Raw genomic sequence first — 19,378 nt, forward strand, 5'->3', positions numbered from 1 at the left:
CTAAAAGGAAATAAAGTGCAAGCACAACTAATAATAGTTCTGGTGCTCTCCCCATGGCTCAGTCAGTCTATCACATAGAGTAATTGAGTTATGTGGACTAAAAAGAGACACAGGTTTGATCCACAGTCTGTGCCAAGTTGACAGGCCTCAGCTGAAGTAGCAGCAAGAACATTACAATTGGTCTCAGTGCTCCTATACTAAGGAGAGCAAAAGTAGCCCAAAAGCAATCCAGCCATGATTGCTATCCAGCAACCCCACTGGAGATGCCTGTTTGTAGGAATTGGGTAGCAACAGCAGAGTGTTTAACTATTCCCTTGCAGTTGAATAGCCTGCCAACATTCATCTCTCAGGCCCATGCATGCAGATTAAACACTTGGCTGAGATAAGAAAGGTGAAATGGCACCCACAGAAACATACCCCAGTATAAAGTAGCAGCAGGGCGAAACTTGCTTATTTTATCTGGCCTTGGCAATTTGCAGAGCACAAGATCACATGCTGGCTGGGCTTTGTCCTGGAATTGGGAAGCAGCTGGACCAAACCAGCCATTCGTTTCCAACCCAAAGATGGGGGTAAAGGAGCAAGAGGAATGAACTAAATGCCTTGGTTATTTTTATTTTGGGGTGCGTACAGATCAATGGAGGATGTATTTGAAAGCCCTTTCACTGTGCCATCCAATTCCTTACTGCAGATGTTTCATGGATGTCAGCAGAGGAAAATGAGGTGGGAGGCCAAGAATACCCCAACCCACCTTATTTGCATTCCAACACTGGGAGTACTCCCGGTACAGCTCAGTTATTTCACTTTAGTTGATGCCTCAGAAATCCTAGGGAAATGTCATGGGGCAAAGATATGGCACAGCAGATCTGAACTACTTTCCTTTATGCTTCACCTGACTACTGAAGAGAAATCTCTGACCCCTAAACATGGCTTGATTAAATCAACACCCCTCCCCTTAAATTTCATGTGTGCTTTGATTTTAGAATTAGCCATCCCCTGAAACCACTTTTCGCCAACTGGTTTTGTGTAAGTACTTGTACTGATGCAAATGACTGTATAAGATTAGGTCAATTATCACAAGTTAATTGAGGGCATGGCTTCTAACTCATCACTCACATCTGATTCTATCTGCTAAAGCAATGTAGTAATCATCGGGAGCAGAAAACAGTCCATATCAATTCATCATTCCTTTTTTGGATAACTGTTGTTTCATTTGGACACAGCTGGGGTTTATCCTTATGAAGGTAAGAATGTTATTTTCCAGTGCAGGATTTGCCAACGAAAAACTTTTCAGTTTGTACCTAGCTAATGGATCACACAGCCTGGTTTTGCTTTCATTCACAATATCAATCAATTTAAGCATGAACACACCACTGAGATAGCAAAATATCATTAGTAGGGCTGGACTGTAATTTCTTTCTCCCAGGAATATTTACATATATTTGCAGACAATAAACTTCCCGGCATCAAATACAAACCACAAATAATTTTTCTTTGCGCTTTCCAAATCACAAGATTCTTCTCATTCAATAATATTCAGGCGCATGCAAATATCAGAGGAACTGCACGTTATTTTCCCTGTTTAAATTTTTAAAACATGTTTTTGGAGGATTCATTTTACCGGGTTCCACTTTTCCAGAATGTTAAAAGTTGTGATGTGGGATAGTGGAATTCAGTTAATAAATCTGCATTGTGGGGGCAGCACGATGGCGCAGTGGTTAGCATTGCTGCCTCACAGATTCGATCCCAGCTCTGGGTCACTGCCCATGTGGAATTTGCGCATTCTCCCCGTGTTTGTGTGGGTTTCGCCCCCACAACCCAAAGATGTGCAGGGTAGGTGGATTGGCCACGCTAAAATTGCCCCTTAATTGGAAAAAATGAATTGGATACACTAAATTTAAAAAATTAATGAATAAATCTGCATTGTAAAAATGTTTGCTTATTTCACAGACAAAGCAAGTTTGCTTCAACATCCTCCAGTGGCAGTTCTTCCACTCGGAACTGGAAATGACTTAGCAAGGTGTCTTAGATCAGGAGGAGGTAAGGAGAGAAACTTTCAATTGTAATATTTTTGACGATTGGTATCTCAGGGTAGAGCTTCCACTAGGTTACACCATTCTCCCAAGATCGGCAAAAGATTGTGAAATTTCAAGCGTAAGTTAAGTTTGCACAAATCAACATTCCGTAATCTATTATGCCAGTTTAAAAATATTACCCAGCCACAAAACATACCATGCCTCTATCCCCTCCCCTGATCAAATTAGTCATTGTGGCACGTTTTATTATTTGTACCAGTTTGAGGGCATCACCTCCATACTCCCGGAACGCCTTGACCCACTTCAATTCGCATACCGTCGCAACCGGTCCACATCAGACGCCATATCCCTGGCCCTACACTTATCTCTAGAGCATCTCGAAAACAAGGACTCCTACATCAGACTCCTATTTATTGACTGCAGCTCCGCCTTTAACACCATAATCCCAGCCAAGCTCATATCAAAGCTCCAAAACCTAGGACTTGGCTCTCCACTCTGCAACTGGATCCTTGTCTTTCTGACCAACAGACCACAATCAGTAAGAATGAACACCAACACCTCCTCCACAATAGTCCTCAATACCGGTGCCCCGCAAGGCTGCGTACTTAGCCCCCTACTCTACTCCCTGTACACACACGACTGCGTGGCAAAACTTGGTTCCAACCTCATCTACAAGTTTGCTGACGATACGACCATAGTGGACCGGATCTCGAATAACGACGAGTCAGAAATCAGGAGGGAGATAGAGAACCTAGTGGAGTGGTGTAACGACAACAATCTCTTACTCAATGCCAGCAAAACTAAAGAGCTGGTCATCGACTTCAGGAAGCAAAGTACTGTACACACCCCTGTCAGCATCAACGGGGCCAAGGTGGGGATGGTTAGCAGTTTCAAATTCCTAGGGGTGCACATTACCAAAAATCTGTCCTGGTCCACTCACGTCGACGCTATCACCAAGAAAGCACAACAGTGCCTATACTTCCTCAGGAAACTAAGGAAATTCGGCATGTCCACATTAACCCTTACCAACTTTTACAAATGCACTATAGAAAGCATCCTATCGGGCTGCATCACAGCCTGGTATGGCAACTGCTCGGCCCAGGACCGCAAGGAACTTCAGAGAGTCGTGAATACCGCCCAGTCCATCACACGAACCTGCCTCCCATCCATGGACTCCATCTACACCTCCCGCTGCCGGGGGAAAGCAGGCAGCATAATCAAGGATCCCTCCCACCCGGCTTACTCACTTTTCCAACTTCTTCCATCGGGCAGGAGATACAGAAGTCTGAGAACATGCACGAACAGACTCAAAAACAGCTTCTTCCCCACTTTCACCAGACTCCTAAATGACCCTCTTATTGACTGACCTCATTAACACTACACCCTGTATGCTTCATCTGATGCCAATGCTTATGTAGTTACATTGTATATCTTGTGTTGCCCTGTCATGTATTCTCATGTACTTTCTTATATTTTCTTGAATTTTGTTTAATTCCCTTTTCTTCCATGTACTGAATGATCTGTTGAGCTGCTTGCAGAAAAATACTTTTCACTGTACCTCGGTACACGTGACAATAAACAAATCCAATCCAATTCAAGCAGGTTTATAAAATTAACCTTTATTTTAAGCGAAAGGACACGCACAGGCATCTTTCAAAAGCATTAAAATATTTTATTCACTAAGGAACTGACTACTCTACACAATGAAACAAGTAAACAATTATGTAAAGTTTATTTCAAAGTAATGTTTAGTTATTTAAAGTCAGGTCATGGTGAGCCGGACGTTGTTATTAAATTTGCTTTTTTGATCCACTGTTGGCCATCACGGCGGTGAAGGTGGAGGAGCTACAACCTTGGAGGACAACAGCTGGCTGGTGCCAGGCAGAGGATCCTCTGGAAAGAGGGTTCCTCTTCCCTTCAAACTCACATCAGAAAGGCAATGGGAAACTATTTATGCTTTTCCCTTTCCCTAGTCAAATATGATTAGTACAAATGCTTCATATCAAGACATTATTGAGATTGGTACCACTTGTGCCAACACCTTGCCTGGTTTGGACATCTGTTAATATAGACAACATTAAGACTGGCTTAACCAGAATTCCTACAATGAGGTCACCTACTGTTGCTATGATCTGAGTGTTTGGAATCTCAGGGTCACCTATGCCACTTGGCATGGCACATTTTGTGATAAATTAATTTTCAATCTTATTAATACAATTGTGCCAGGTTAACACACTTAAATAGATGAAAGAATATTTCTGAATGCAAGAACAAAGAGTATGTTCTAAATCACTGCTTGATTGACTTGTTTTTATGGACTATTTTACTTTTTTGATTATGCAGATCAGTTTGACCAAAAACCTGACCCATTTGAAAAACTAGCGCAATTTTCAGCTGAATTTGCACCCAGATTGTCGCTAGCCCCCAGATCGGAAGCTCCATCCTTACGATGTTTGAAAGTGATCTTATGTAAATGCTGAAGCCACATGCAGCACTGTGCAATAGTCACTATTGATCTGTAGTTTTCCCAGGTTTGCTGAATGAGTTTGTGGCTGTATTCAGAGCAGAATTCTAAAAACTCACGTTAGCTGGGCACTTCTTAGAATGGAAAGCATCTCTGAAATTGTTGTCTTGGGGCAGAGGAGACAACTCCGCCCATTATGGTCCCTTTCATTGCATATAATGATGCCATTGACTTGTCATCGTGAAACCTTTTGACCAATCTGACCAGCAATTCTTTGTTCCCCTGCAAGGTTATGAAGGGGAGAGTCTGATGAAGATCATTAAAGACATTGAAAACTGCACGGTGGTAATGCTGGATCGATGGAAATTTGAGGTGATTCCAAATGACAAAGAGGAAAAGGGGGACCCTGTGCCTTACACTATTATCAACAACTATTTCTCTATAGGAGTGGTAAGTCTATTTGAAGTAGCACTACCTGAATGGACAATTTTTAAATGGCATTGCAGCTGCTACAATTTACGTTGTTTAACTATAATTCTGAGATAATTAGCTGATGGGCTCCTTTGCAGAGAGGCTAGAACCACTTTTTATATTCATGAGTATATTGACTCCATAATTTTCATGAGCTCCTGTGTTAACCGCCAATTTCCTATTGGGATCCTGGACGATTTAAAAATAAATGTGACAATTCACAGTCAGACAATAATTAAGTTTCAAGGTAGGTTGTGATAATGAATACACTAATATGTAGACCATGTCGGTTTGATTATTGCTTGTAATCCACCACCATCAACCCATCATACTCATCAGTATTCCACTGGATCATGAACCTGTGTTAAAACACAGTTGTGCCATCACTATTTCTGAAGTAGAAATTTGTGTTCTTAATGAATTTGCTGTTATTTTATTATTATACTGTGAATGTTGGTCATGCTGCAATGAAATGAATGGGTGCAATTTAATGGCTGCATTGCCCTTGGGTAAGAGTGCGACGAGGCTGTTAGATCGTGGGAGAGGTCAAAATTGAGAACCTTGCCGGGCACCGATCGGCATGTGGGGGTTATCGTCTAACATCCCGATCAGACCGTGATGCCTGGACACTGTATCTGACCACTGCAGGAAACAACACCAGGGATGCGGTAGCCACCATCCGAACACCCAGGGGCTGGGCCCCAGCACCAGGGACATCTCCACGACCAGAGGGTGTGTGGATGCACTGTGGAGGGGACCAGCGCCTGGTCCAAGTAGCATTGTGTGTAGGTGTTGTTATGTTTCTTAAAAGAATGCTAGAAGTCGTTCAGCAGTCGAAGGATGGTTTATTGTGCTCCACAGTAAATAACTTTGTTAGCTTTTACTTACAGAATGGCACTTGTAAAGATACTGCTTTTCTATGCTCTGCAACTAGGCCTAATCACTTGCAGCCCTGAGCTGAACTTCCGTCCTGTCCTGCTCCCCTGCCTCTCCAGCCAAAGTGAGCGAGGGCGGGCCTTCAGCGTCACTCTTATATGTCCCCGTGCTGCCCCCTGGTGGTACTTCCATTTCCCATCAGCCCCTTCTGTACACACTCAGGTGAGGATCATTACATCCCCCTTTTTCACTTTCCTTTTTTTTAGTTGCAGAGCTGTAACTAAACACAAGTTCAAACACAGTTAGGTTTATATACAAAGACAAGGCAGAGCAATTATATTGTCAGTCCATGTTCATAAGTTCAGACGGTTGGGTGCACGTCTGATCCGGGTAGACCTCCTGAGTGGGCATGGAGATCCAGAGTCTTTTTCGTCCATTTGGACACCTGCTGCTGGAGTTCCAGGATGTTGCATGACAGCGTCCTGTTGATCTAGTGTTGGAAATACCTGTCGATGAGGTGTAACTTTTAGAAGGTCTCGGCGATTTCGTCGAAACAGTGTTCCATCGTCAGACTGCACAACGTAGGATTGATCGTCAGACTGCAAAACGTTGGATTGTGGCGAGATTTGGCAGAGAACCGTCGCCATTTTAGACCAGACCCCAGCCGGGTGTCGCAACCTCACCGTATCGTTGATTGCCAACGGATGCAGTACTTTTGCCTGCTGGTCATAGTGCTGCTTTTGCAGTTGACGTTGGTGACGCATCTTATCCAGGACAGGCGAGTGATCTGGATTGGTCAATTGTAGTGCCGGTAATGTTGTCCGCACACCTCTGTTGAAGAGCATTTGAGCCGGTGATAGTCCAGAGCTCAAAGGTGACGAACGGTATGACAAGAGGGCCAAGTGTATGTCGGACTTTGAGTCCGTAGCCTTGCTGATGAGTTGTTTGATAATGTGGACACCTTTCTCCACCCTGCCATTCGATTGCGGAAAGTGTGGACTTGACGTTACATGCTTGAAGTTGTAGTGCTTGGCGAAGTCCATCCACTCCCAGCTGGCAAAGCAAGGACCATTGTCGGACATGACCGTCCGTGGGATGCCATGCCTGGAGAAGGTTTCTTTGCAGGCCTTGATGACTGATGCCGCTGTGAGATCCGGGAGTTTCAGTACTTCCGGAAAGTTGGAGTAGTAGTCGATGAGCAGAACATAGTTGCGGCCCATGGCGTGGAACAAGTCAATGCCAACTTTGTCCCATGGTGACGTAGCCATCTCATGCTGCTGCAGTGGCTCCTTGCATTGTGCCTGTCGATGTCTTTGGCACGTGTCACAGGTGAGCACCATATTCGTTATGTCCTCGTTTATCCCTGGCCAGTAAACGGATTGTCGTGCTCTCCTTTTGCATTTTTTGGCACCAAGGTGCTCCTCGTGAATCCTGTGGAGGATGTCCGCCCGGAGCGCCAGTGGGATGACGATTCTGTCATTCCGCAGTATTATGCCATCCACCACGGACAGTTCAGTCCTGATGTTTTGGAACTGTGGGCACCGCCCATTTGGCCAGCCATGCTGAAGGTTGTGTATGACTTGAAGGAGGGTGGCGTCCTCCTGTGTCGCCTGACAAATTTGCTGCAGCTTCTCGTCCGTTGCTGGGAGTGTCTCCTTGCACCACTGTGAATGAGCTTCCACATCATTGATGGAAGCCAGTGGCGGGTTGTCAGCGTCCATGGCTCGTGATAATGTGTCGGCTATTACAAGGTCCTTGCCAGGCGAGGATCACAACAGGTGTCTGGGGTATAGGGTGTGGGGTCGGGAGACCAGGGGCCCCTGCTGCAGTCGGGAGTGCGTGGGCTGGGCATGTCGAATGGCAGGGGATGTTGGAAAGGTAGGGGGTTGTCAGACCCTGCATGGGGCGATCTGACCCAGGGAGGGGACCCCACGGTGGCCTGGCCTGCGATCGGGGCCCACCGATCTGCGGGCGGGCTTGTTCCGTGGGGGCACTTCTTTCTTCCGCGACGACCATGGCCGGCGCGGAGAAGAGAACCACCCCGCGCATGCCCATAATACGCCAGCTGGTCTGCGCATGCGCGGGATCACGCCGGCCGTTCTGCACCTGCGTGAGATCACACTGGTCGTTTGGCACATGCGTAAACTCGCGCCATCCCTTCGGCGCCGGCTGGAGCGGCGACAACCCTTCCGGCATCCACCAATCCTCCGCACTTTCGGGGGCTGTTGATGCCGGAGTGTTGCTGCCGGTTTTCCCGCCGCCGTGAGGACTTACTCGCCAGAAGGAGAATTCCGGCCAAAATATCAAATTTCATGGCCTAACTGTGCACAAGGCAGAAACTATGACCGGGATTCTCTGGCCTCGTCTGTAGGGGGACCCGTTGGGAGCGAGAACAGAAAATTTGGCATTCCAGCCAAAACTCCATTAACTTTCAGCAGCCCTGTAAAATCCCAGCCATGAATGAGGACTGAAGATTTCGACCTATGTTGGATCCCAGAAAGTGAGAATGATCCACTTTAGTGAACAGGTATAGAAATATCTTTCATGATCATGTCTCTTTTTAAACAACTCTCGTCAGCTATCAATGAAAGCACAACATGAACTTTCCAAATGGAAGACCCTTGCCTGTTCTCAGTTACATCACCTTGTCTGTGATTGGCAGAAAATGTGTTATCATTGACGTTACACTCCAAGCCAGGAATGACAAACTGTCTTGTTCCTCCAGGAAGATTGTAGATGTTCGGTGAAACAGAAACACACTTGGCAGAGATGCCTCATGAGCAAATTGTTTGCCAGCACCTCCTCCAAAAGATTGCACGTGAATAATGGTCACTTGGGCAAAGTGTTGATAAAATGACTTGAATATTGCTGCAAAAATAGTTTGTTGAAACTTTTCATTTTGCATTGATCAGAAATTGCAAGAATACCAGTGTCAGGGGAAACAACAACTTTATCATTAACCGATAGAAGCAGTGAACAATGGCAAGAAAATTGAACGGAGCAGGTTTTGACATCTGTTTAGCATTTATTTAGTTAAATCCCTTGGCCATGGCATTTCCAGTCAGAGTTTTTCCCTATTTAGCACAAGAAAATGAAACACCAGTCTTTACTGACTGCAATATTTTTATCGGGCGGGGTGGGGGTTGGTGGTTCTGAAAGGCATATTAATGGGACACATGCCCAAATAACACTTATCTTTCAATAGATTATATTTTGGAGGAAACTAAACTGTGACAATTGTGTTCAAAATGGTAACCCTGGAAAATAGCAAATGTTATGCAACACAAGCAGAATATGGGGGAAGGGTGCCAAAAACTACTGTGGATCAAAATAATTTGAGAAATATATTCAAAGAAGCATGTATAAACATCTTTCCGACCTAATGAATAGCTTTTCTTTAACTATGTTTTGTGGCCAAAGATCTGACATTTTGGACCTACTTTCCTCTCTTTACAGATGGGCTGGATTCTCCGCAGCTCCGAGCCAAAATAGCGTTCTTCCGCTACCGACCAGCCGAGTTCCCGACGGCGTGGTTCTATCCATCTATCGCTGGTCGGGATGCTCGCGTGGCGGCTGTGGACTCAGTCCACGGCCGACCAAGCGGGATTGGACACGGTTGGGGGGGGGGCCTTACAGGCGGTGATATCCGCCGTGGCACTTGAGGCATGGGGGGTGGGACTGCACGACGGCCATGCCCGCGATCGGGGGCTGCCGATCAGCGGGCATGCGCAATCTAGAGGGGTCTACCTCCTCTGCGCGGGCCCGCTGTGTCGCTACGCAATGTTGCATGCACCGTGTGGAAACGGCCACCACGCCCATGCACGGACCTGTGCTGGCAGTGCAGGGCCGCTTATCGGCGCCGGAGCAGCGCGCCGCACTACGGCGCCATCCGAGCCCCATGTGGCCCACTGAATCACTGGGCTAAGAAGCTCATTGATGCCGGCATGAAACACTCCAGTGTTTACGCCAGTGTCAACACTTGGCCGGGATTTTGGACAACCCGGCCAATTTTACAAACTATGTGCCCGGAATTATCTCTTACATGCAAGAAAGAACTGAAAAGTTGATTGAAGATTTTCACGGTGAGAATGGTAACCGTTAAGTCCTTTTATTCTCAAGAAAGAACTTGCTGTTTATGTCATCTGGAATCTTACCACTCAAAATGCACGGTGAAGGATATTGCATAACCCAAGAAGTCTGATGCCATACGAAAGATTTCCTAATTTTTGGAATTTCCTTTACTTTCCTTTGAGCTTTTAGGAGGACAGAATTGAAAATGCCGGGCGCGATTTCCCCCCCCGGTCGGGTCTAGCAGCGCGGCCCCGCGAAGCACAGCATCGCAGGCTTAGCGACCGTTGCTAAGCCCACGCGCCAAGGGTCACGCCGGCTGAAGCGCACGATGACATCAGCCGCGCATGCGCGGATTGGATGGCTCCAACCCGCGCATGCGCGGATTGGATGGCTCCAACCCGCGCATGCGCGGATGACGTCATCATGCATATGCATCAAACCCGCGCATGCGCGGGCCGTCATGCCCCTCAGCCGCCCCGCGGACCGATCCTGCGGGGCGGTGGAGGAACAAAGAGTGCACGGGTATCGGATCGCGGGCCCTGCCACCCTTGGCATGGCCGTGGTGCCGTGGTGCCATTTCTGGCCTCACCACTGCAAATACCACCCTCTCTTAAGCACTCACATCTGAACATTTGTTCAGCAACAGGAAGGTCCACTCAGCAGGTACCAACCATTAGCCACTCAAGTTGCTGACTAACCTCTACTGACTCTGTTTATGTTTGCAGAGTTACATAAAGTCTATGAAGTGGACAGGGAGTGGTCTGGCACATAGAGAAGATGGGTGGGCACCCCGCCGGATCGGAGAATCGCTGGGGGGCGGCGTGAATTCCACCCCCGCCGGCTGCCGAATTCTGGGCGCCGAAGATTTGGCGGGGGCGGTAATCGCACCGTGCCGGTCGGCGGCCGCTAGCAGCAGCTCCCCTGGCGATTCTCCAGCTCGCGATGGGCCGAGTGGCCGCCCGTTTTCGGCCAGTCCCGCCGGTGTATGTTACACCAGTTATTTGCCGGTGGGACTCAGCTGCGGGGGCGGCCTCCAAGGACCTTGGGGGGGGGGGGGGGGGGGGGGGGAGGGATGCGGGGGGATCTGGCCGCGGGAGGTGCCCCCACAGTGGCCTGGCCCACAGTGGGGGCACTCTATTCTTCCACACTGGCGGCTGTAGCGGTCCGCCATGGCCAGTGTGGAGAGGAAGCCCTCTGCACATGCACTGGGATGACGCCAGCACATGGTGGCGCTCCTGCGCATGTGCCAACTTGCGCCGGCAGGTGGAGGCACTTCGGTACCGGTTGGAATGTCGCCAAGCCCCTTCCCCGCCGGCCAGTACGGCGCAAACCACTCCGGGGCCAGCCTAGCCCCTGAAGGTGCGGAGGATTCCGCATCTTTTGGGCGGCCCAACGCCGGAGTGGTTCCCGCCACTCCTCGGCGCCGTGACCCCCCACCCCGCCAGGCAGGGGTGAATCCCACCCCTAGGTTCTGACTTCACACGTTCTGGTGAGACCAATTGCTCCGGGTCATGGGTGCTGTAGTTTCCCTCCCCCTGGATGTGCACTTTGAGAGGGGGATGGAACAGAGGGAAAACTGCTTTGAGAGAGAAAAGGGGAATGGAAAATGGCTCGCAACAGGGGACTGATCTTACAGAACTTCTTCTCTCAGAGAGTTGTGAACTTGTGGAATTCTCTACCACAGAAAGCTGCTGGGGCCAAATTGTTGGATGTATTCAAGAGGGAGCTGGACGTGGCCCTTGCAGTTAAACGGATCAAGGGTTATGGAGAGAAAGGGGGGAGTGAGATACTGAATTTGCATGATCAGCCATGATCACATTGAATGGTAGTGCAGGCTCAAAGGGCTGAATGGCCTACCCCTGCACCTATTTTCTGTTTCTATAATCAAGGAACACTTCTCTTACCTCAACCTCAAGCAGGAACAGTGAATGGAATTCTCCGCTCCCCACGTGGAGTGGGAGAATCGTGGGAGGGCCTCCTGACATTCTTTACGCCCACCTGGCGTCCCCAGCGATTCTCTTCCCCCCCACCGGCTCAGAAAAATCGCCGTTCGCCGTTTTTCACGGTGAACGGCGATTCTCCGAGCCCGATGGGCCGAGCGGCCGGCCCTTCACGGCCGTTTCACCACGGCAGCAACCACACCTGGTCGCTGCATTCGTGAAACGGGCACCAAATGCCCATTTGGGGTATCTAAGGGCCCGATTTGGATGGGAGCACCATGACTGTGCTCGGGAGGGGACAGGCCCGCGATCGGTGCCCACCGATCGTCGGGCCAGCGTCCAAAATGGACGCACTCTTTCCCCTCTGCCGCCCGGCAAGATCAAGCCGCCACGTCTTGCCGGGCGGCGGTGGAGAAAGACGGCACCGCGCATGCGCGGGTTCGTGCCGTCTGCGCGCTGATTTCATCCGCGCATGCGTAGGTTGGAACCGGCAACCCGCGCATGCGCGGATGACATCAGAAAAGCGCCGATTCCGCGTCATTTCCAGCGCGATGAGGTTGCGGCCGCAAACGACGGGGGCCCGCTCCTAGCCCCCCGGGTGGGGGTGAATTAGGTGCGGGCAGCGGGCCCCGAGGCCGTCGTGAAGCTCGGCAGATTTCACGACGGCCATCCCGATTTTTATCGGAAGTGGAGAATACTGCCCACTGAGTGCGATGTCTCCATTTTATGAAGGGGGAAAACAGCATGTACATAATGAGAGCCATGCTGCCACACAAAAAACATCATGAAGCAGACATTTATGATGCTCAACCAATGGTTCTGTAGGCTGGATCACTCTGGAGAGACCCGGGGTGAAATTCTCCATTTGGGAGAATTTGGGGCGGGATTCTCCGACCACCTGCTGGGTTGGAGAATCCCTGGGAGGGCGGCGTGAGTCCCTTCCCGTTGCTCCGACGCTGGCTGCCGTACTCTCCGAAGCTAGATTTTAGGTGGGGGCGGGGTTTACGCCATGCCAGTCAGGGGCCATTGGCAGCGGACCCCCCGGCAATTCTCCAGGCCCCAATGGGCCGAGCGGCCGTCAGTTCCTGGCCAGTTCTGCCGGCGTGAAATGGAAATGGTCTCACACGGTGGGACCTGGCAGGTAGGCCGTCTAGTGGTGTCCTCGGGGGGGGGGGGGGGGGGGGGGGGAGTGGTGGCCTCCCCACGGTGGCCTGGCCCGCGATTGGGGCCCACTGATCTGCGGGCGGGCCTGTGCCGTGGGGCAACTCCTTCCTTCTGTGCCAGCCTCTGTAGGGCTCCGCCTTGGCCGGCGCGGGAACACGCTGGCCGGTCTGTGTATGCACGGATGCACGGCGGCGATTCTGCGCATGCGCCAACTCGCGCCAGCCCTTCACCGCCGGTTGGCACGGCACCAACCCCTCCGCTGCCGGCCTAGCCCCTGGAAGTGCGGAGGATTCCGCAACTTCTGATTGGCCCAACACCGGAGTGGTTCGCGCAGGCGTCGGGCCATCCTGCCAATTGCAGGAGAATCCCGCCCATGCTCTCCCACTGAAGCTGCATTGGCCGGGATTCTCCGAACCTCCGCGCCGCAATCGGGCTCATCGCGGGGGCAGAAAATGGGGCGTCGGACCCGCGACGCGCGCGGTCGCCGCGGAGTTAGTCGGGGGCCATTGAAAGAAGCCCCCACACTGATTCTCCTTGGATGACCTGCCGAGTTCCCGCTGGCGTGCTTCACATATGGTGCCACCCGGCGGGAGCTCGGAGCCGCGGCTGCATTGGGCGTCCTGGTGCCGGAGTGGTTGGCGCTCCGCCGGCTGGCGGGAATGGCCTTTAGCGCCATGCCAGCCGGGGCCGAAGGGACTTCACTGGCCGGCCGAAGTCCGCGCATGCACCCGGGCGTCAGCGGCTGCTGATGTCATCCCCGCGCATGCGCAACGTGAGTGGGTCACTTCCGCCTCCGCCATCGTGAAGACTATGGTGAAGGCGGAAGAAAAAGAGTGCCCCCACGGCACAGGCCAGCCCACAGATCGGTGGGCCTCGATCGTGGACCAGGCCACCGTGGGGGCACCCGCCAGGGCCAGATCGCCCCGCGCCCCCGGAGCCTGCCCGCGCCGCCTGGTCCCGCCGGTAAAGTAGGTGGTTTGATTCACACTGGCGGGACCGACATGACAGCGGCGGGACTTCGGCCTATCGCGGGCCGGAGAATCACCAGCGGGGGGCCCGCCGACAGGCGCGGCGTGATTCCCACCCCCGCTGAAACTCTGGTGACGGAGACTTCGGGAGACGGCGGGGGCGGGATTCACCCTGGCCCCCGGCGATTCTCCGACCCGGCAGGGGGGGTTGAAGAATCCCGCCCCCTGTCAGGAAATCCCCATAAAGAGACCCCTGTCTGGAAGTTAGAGAGAAGTCTGGACCAAGACAGTGAGATGCATCAGTGCTTTAACACTCACCTGGGCAATACACTTGCTGGCTCAGAGACAGGAAGCACCACCTGTCAATTCCTGGAAAGAGAAAACTAGTCAGCTGTGTTTAAATCTCCTCAAATCTTTGAGCTGCAAGCCATTCATTCATTTCTGTTTGATATTGATTTTACTGGACTGTAATTAACAACTTCTACACACACAGCTGCCAGCATTGCTCCACTCAGCTCCCTTCACGTTGAGTAACTCTAAAGTGCTTTAACCACAATGTTTATAAACATCAAGCTTTGATTGACAGCTCCTGGACCACTTCAAACAACGTTGAGTGCTGGCAATTTCCAGCTGACCACTTCAAAATCACTCAAGCATGATTGAAGGGAAGTGATTTGAAAGCACTTAATTCACTGCCTCTCTCTGAAATGCTCTCCAGATTCATCCCACCATGACTTGCAACATCAACTTAAAACGCAATTCAGCTGAGGGGATTCTTCCTGGAGCGCAAAGATAAGTATAGCCTCTGGTATGAGATGGGTGGAGGAGAGGAACATGTCTGGGCACTGCCCACTGACACTGCACTGGCACAGGTTAGCGCTGCCTGGGTGGAATAGCCTCGGTGGCATTGCCGAGGTGGCACTTCCAAGTTGGCACTCCTGGTAATGCCAAAATAGGACTGCTAATGTGTGCCAGGCGTCAGTGCCAGGGGTGGGCCCTCTGGGCAGCCCCACGGAAGGGGCTGTTCGGAGAGGGCTGAGGTCTGTGATGGGGAGTGTGCGCCCGAGACTGAGGTGGGTTGTTGGGCGGGAGAGTCTCCCCAATGTCTGCAAATATGGTGGGGGCGAGAAGGGTCACCTGACGCCTACAAAGTGGGGAGGGGGCATTATTGAGGTTGGGGGAGAGCCCCATTGCTTGTGTTGTGATGTTGGGGGGGGGGGGAGGAGCCTCCAATGCTGGTGTTGAGGGTTTTGGAGGGAGCCTCCAATGCTAGTGAGGGGGTTTGTAACATGTACGTGGTGTGGCAAGGCTGGGAGCCGTTCCGTTTCTGTGCTAATCTGTGCTAATTATTGTGTTCAGTTTTGGTCTCCTTACTTGAGAAAGGACGTACTGGCGCTGGAGGGTGTGCAGAGGAGATTCACTAGGTTAATCCCAGAGCTGAAGGGGTTGGATTATGAGGAGAGGTTGAGTAGACTGGGACTGTACTCATTGGAATTTAGAAGGATGAGGGGGGATCTTATAGAAACATTTAAAATTATGAAGGGAATAGATAGGATAGATGCGGGCAGGTTGTTTCCACTGGCGGGTGACAGCAGAACTAGGGGACATAGCCTCAAAATAAGGGGAAGTAGATTTAGGACAGTTTAGGAGGAACTTCTTCACCCAAAGGGTTGTGAATCTATGGAATTCCTTGCCCAGTGAAGCAGTTGAGGCTCCTTCATTACATGTTTTTAAGGTAAAGATAGATAGTTTTTTGAAGAATAAAGGGATTAAGGGTTATGGTGTTCGGGCCGGAAAGTGGAGCTGAGTCCACAAAAGATCAGCCATGATCTAATTGAATGGCGGAGCAGGCTCGAGGGGCCAGATGGCCTACTCCTGCTCCTAGTTCTTATGTTCTTATGTTCTTAATCGGGCACCCTTAAAAGATGGCACCCCAATCTGTGAAGCCAGCTTTGCCAGCTCTCCCAGTCCCCACAACCCAGAGTGTTGCCAAAAACCCCACCCACTCACCCGTTTGTGGGACCAGTGCTAAACGGCGGCGGGGTGGGGTCTCCTCAGTGCGGCTGGTGGCTCCCAGGGACTGGTTAGATCTGGTGTAGGCATAGTTAAGTGAGCAGTTAAGCTCACTTAACCATGCACGTCTGGATCTCGCCCATTGTGGGCAGGATTCATATCATAATATCTCGCAAGATCTTTGGGAATCGAGGAAGAGGCCTTTTGTGGCATCTACAGGCCACATCCCATCCCGATTCCGGCAGACGTCCCAGCAGATCGCGCTCGATAACAGTGAATCTATCATTGATTGTCACAAAAACCCATCTGGTTTACTCATGTCCTTTAGGGAAAGAAATCTGTTGTCCCTACCTGGTCTGACCTACATGTGACTCCAGACCCACAGTAATGTCACCACTCTTAACTGTCCTCTGAAATGGCCTAGAAAGCCACGTAGTACAAGGGTGATTTGGGATGGACAACAAATGCTGGCACATCCACATCCCAAGAAAGAATGCTTATTTTTAAAAGACTCTTCTGTAACTAATTTCAATATCTGCTGCAGGCACAGATGTGCAAGTTGGCTTTAGTAGTGCAGGCTAACTTAAAGTGTTGCTGGTCTCACTTGAAAATAGGGCCCATGCTGAAGTGTGCAGTCATTCAGCAATGCATTTAGCGCTGGGCTGCATGTTACTGTTGTCTAAATTAGCAGGCAGCATAAAGTTTGTGTTTTGTCTGCTTCGCAGCAAATAGGTTGCTGATTAATTGCGCACAATGATCCCAATATCCATTATCGGATGTTCTCAAATGTTGTCCCTCTGTCGAGAAATAGATATGAGGAATGGATTATTGAATCCGTTACTGCAAGCTGTCCTGTTACCTTGCAATGTAGCATTAACTACAGTCTTTAGGAGAGGGAGGGAGAGGGCAAGACAAATTTGGAGGGAAAATATCCTACAAGGGTGGAAAATATCTGACAAGGAAGGGAAATATCCTACAAGGGTAGAGGAGTGCTTTGGAATATTTTTTTGTAAATTACTGAATGTCCTGCGATATTTCATGCAGTTGTATCCTTTTGCTTTTTGTGATGTGTTCATCAATTTCAGGTCAATTTCACAAATTGAAAATCAACCAACCACTGATCTCTGTGCACTCAGCCTGATTTAAAATTGAAGCTGCTAGTACATTATTGTATTAGAATTGAAATTACTTTCCAATGGAGTTCTGATTAAATAACTGGTATTCAATCTTGGAATGATCTCACTTTATTCTGTTGGTAATTCCAGCATGGGTCTATTAAAATCTTCAGAAAAGGAAAACTGCAAAAGACTGTATTTTCAGTATATTTATTTAGATATGAAGGGCCTGTCACTGTGATAATCTGTAATTGAATTAACTGGTTCAGATAATTAGAAATATTAAAATTTTAAAGCATTTTCACCAGAGACCTAGTTAGAACCATGTGATCTCTCTTGATCCTCTTTCAGTGTCGAGAGCATGTGGCAATTGCTGAGTTTACATACAATAGAGGACTATCTGAGGGCTGGACTGTCGGCTCCTAATGGAGGTGCGACTTGAGTCACAAAATGTTGAACTTAGTTATTTTATGCTGGAAAAACAATTTTCCTTGGCTTTTCTGGATGTGAATTCTGTTGATGACACAATATATTGTTAAAAATAAATGTAATGGTTTTGACGCAGTTGGTCCCATTTTGGTCCTATGACAAGATTCACTTTGGATTCTTATGTTGTGATCCAGGAGTTCGGAATGCAATATACAGTAGAAGAATTATGTTTCCCTTATCTTTCTGGCAATTTATAAGAGACTCAAAATAAATTACTCCCAGCAGTTTTGACTCGTACAAAAATGAATGCAAGCCTACAACTGGTTCGGAGAGCTGTTTAATTTGAATCTACTGCAATGTCATACTAAGCTATTTCAGCAAATTTACTGCAGACCAGACTTAGTGCTTGCAATGAGCTGAGTTCACCACAGGCTTTGCTGCAAGTTCACTTTCTAATTAGCTTCAATGTAAATTTAAACCCAATACAAGCTTTGAACACAAGGTGACGGAGTTCATGATGAACTTGCAATGTGTAATATTATCCACTGCTGTAATCGAATGATTATGCTGGAGATGTGCAAGGCATACTTGAAATATGACAAATTATTCAGAAGCCTTTCTTGATGCCATTGAAAGCCAGTGACTGAAGAATTTATCCCTCAAGTCATTTTTCAGTTGACAGAGGAAGATGCAGGGATCTGGAGTGAGCATGTGCCATATGATTATCACAGAATTGTTTTAGGGTTTCCTCCAGGTGCTCCAGTTTCCTCCCACCGTCCAAAGATGTGCAGGTTTGGTGGATTGGCCATGGTAAATGACCCCTTAGTGTCCAAAACATTAGGTGGGGCTACTGGGTTACACGGATAGGGACGGGTGTGGGCCTAGTTCGGGTACTATTTCCAAGGGTTGGTGCAGACCTGATGGATCAAATGGCCTCCTTCTGCACTGTAGAGAGTATATTCTATAAATTACCACATGGCAAAAATAACACAAATCTGTTCCTTTCCATCTTCAAATGGCAGTCCGACTACATTTTTAAAGCATCTATTGTGAGAGAAATCTGGAACAAAATGAGTAATTGTGGTTCCAGTGGAAATTTCCATTAATGTTTTGAGCCAAATACAAACCTGTTAGGTTAGAACCAGGTCAGCAAAATCTGTTGCTGCAGCCAATGGCTCTTCTCCAATTTGGATCTAAACTTATTTGATGAGCTTCTGCCAAAGTTCTCAATACCAATCCCCAAACCACTATATCTAACAAGCAACTAGAACAAGCAACTAACTTCATTCAGTACCAGCAGCTACATTTCAGTCAGTGAGAATATGAGACCACCCACTGAAAAGTACTCTGAAACCTAGACTGAATGTGTGAACGATTCATAAATGGCAGCAGAGCTAATTTTATAGTCCAAACTTGTACCTGCCTGCCTGCAGCTGTATTTCTGTTTGGTCAGCATGAGCAATGAAAAGAAGCCTCATTCATCACTTTCAGTACTGTAATTTGAATTATGAATAACATTTGTACAATCTTGAACACTGAATTTTGTTGAACAACTTTCCCTCTTTATCCATTACTTTACCTCCCTATTGCCATCTAGCACTGTCAACTCGTTTTCATACCAAAGTAAAAATAGAGCATTTAATAAAAGCCTAAATGTATGTGGGATTACGTACATAACAAATATAGATGGTAAATTGGTAATGTTTGAAACATAGGCCGCAATTCTCCCAAAGGGAGACAAACAGCCGACGCCGGAGTGAAACCCAGAGTGTTTCACTCCGGAGTCGGAGGCCGCACCTCGCCCTCCTGGGGGGCTAGGAGCGGCGGCACGTGA

At 49.0% G+C, this 19,378-nt stretch overlaps 1 protein-coding gene across 1 annotated transcript in view; it reads left to right on the top strand.

The window, feature by feature from the left end:
- dgkb (diacylglycerol kinase, beta) overlaps nucleotides 1–19,378 on the top strand; it is a 1,237,676-nt gene that overhangs the window by 557,049 nt on the left and 661,249 nt on the right. The window contains 2 exon segments of the mRNA XM_038797484.1: nucleotides 1,948–2,037; nucleotides 4,787–4,947. Of these exon segments, the coding sequence (XP_038653412.1) occupies nucleotides 1,948–2,037; nucleotides 4,787–4,947 (251 nt within the window).

Source organism: Scyliorhinus canicula, chromosome 5 (assembly GCF_902713615.1).
Source record: "Scyliorhinus canicula chromosome 5, sScyCan1.1, whole genome shotgun sequence".
Classification (NCBI taxonomy): domain Eukaryota; kingdom Metazoa; phylum Chordata; class Chondrichthyes; order Carcharhiniformes; family Scyliorhinidae; genus Scyliorhinus; species Scyliorhinus canicula.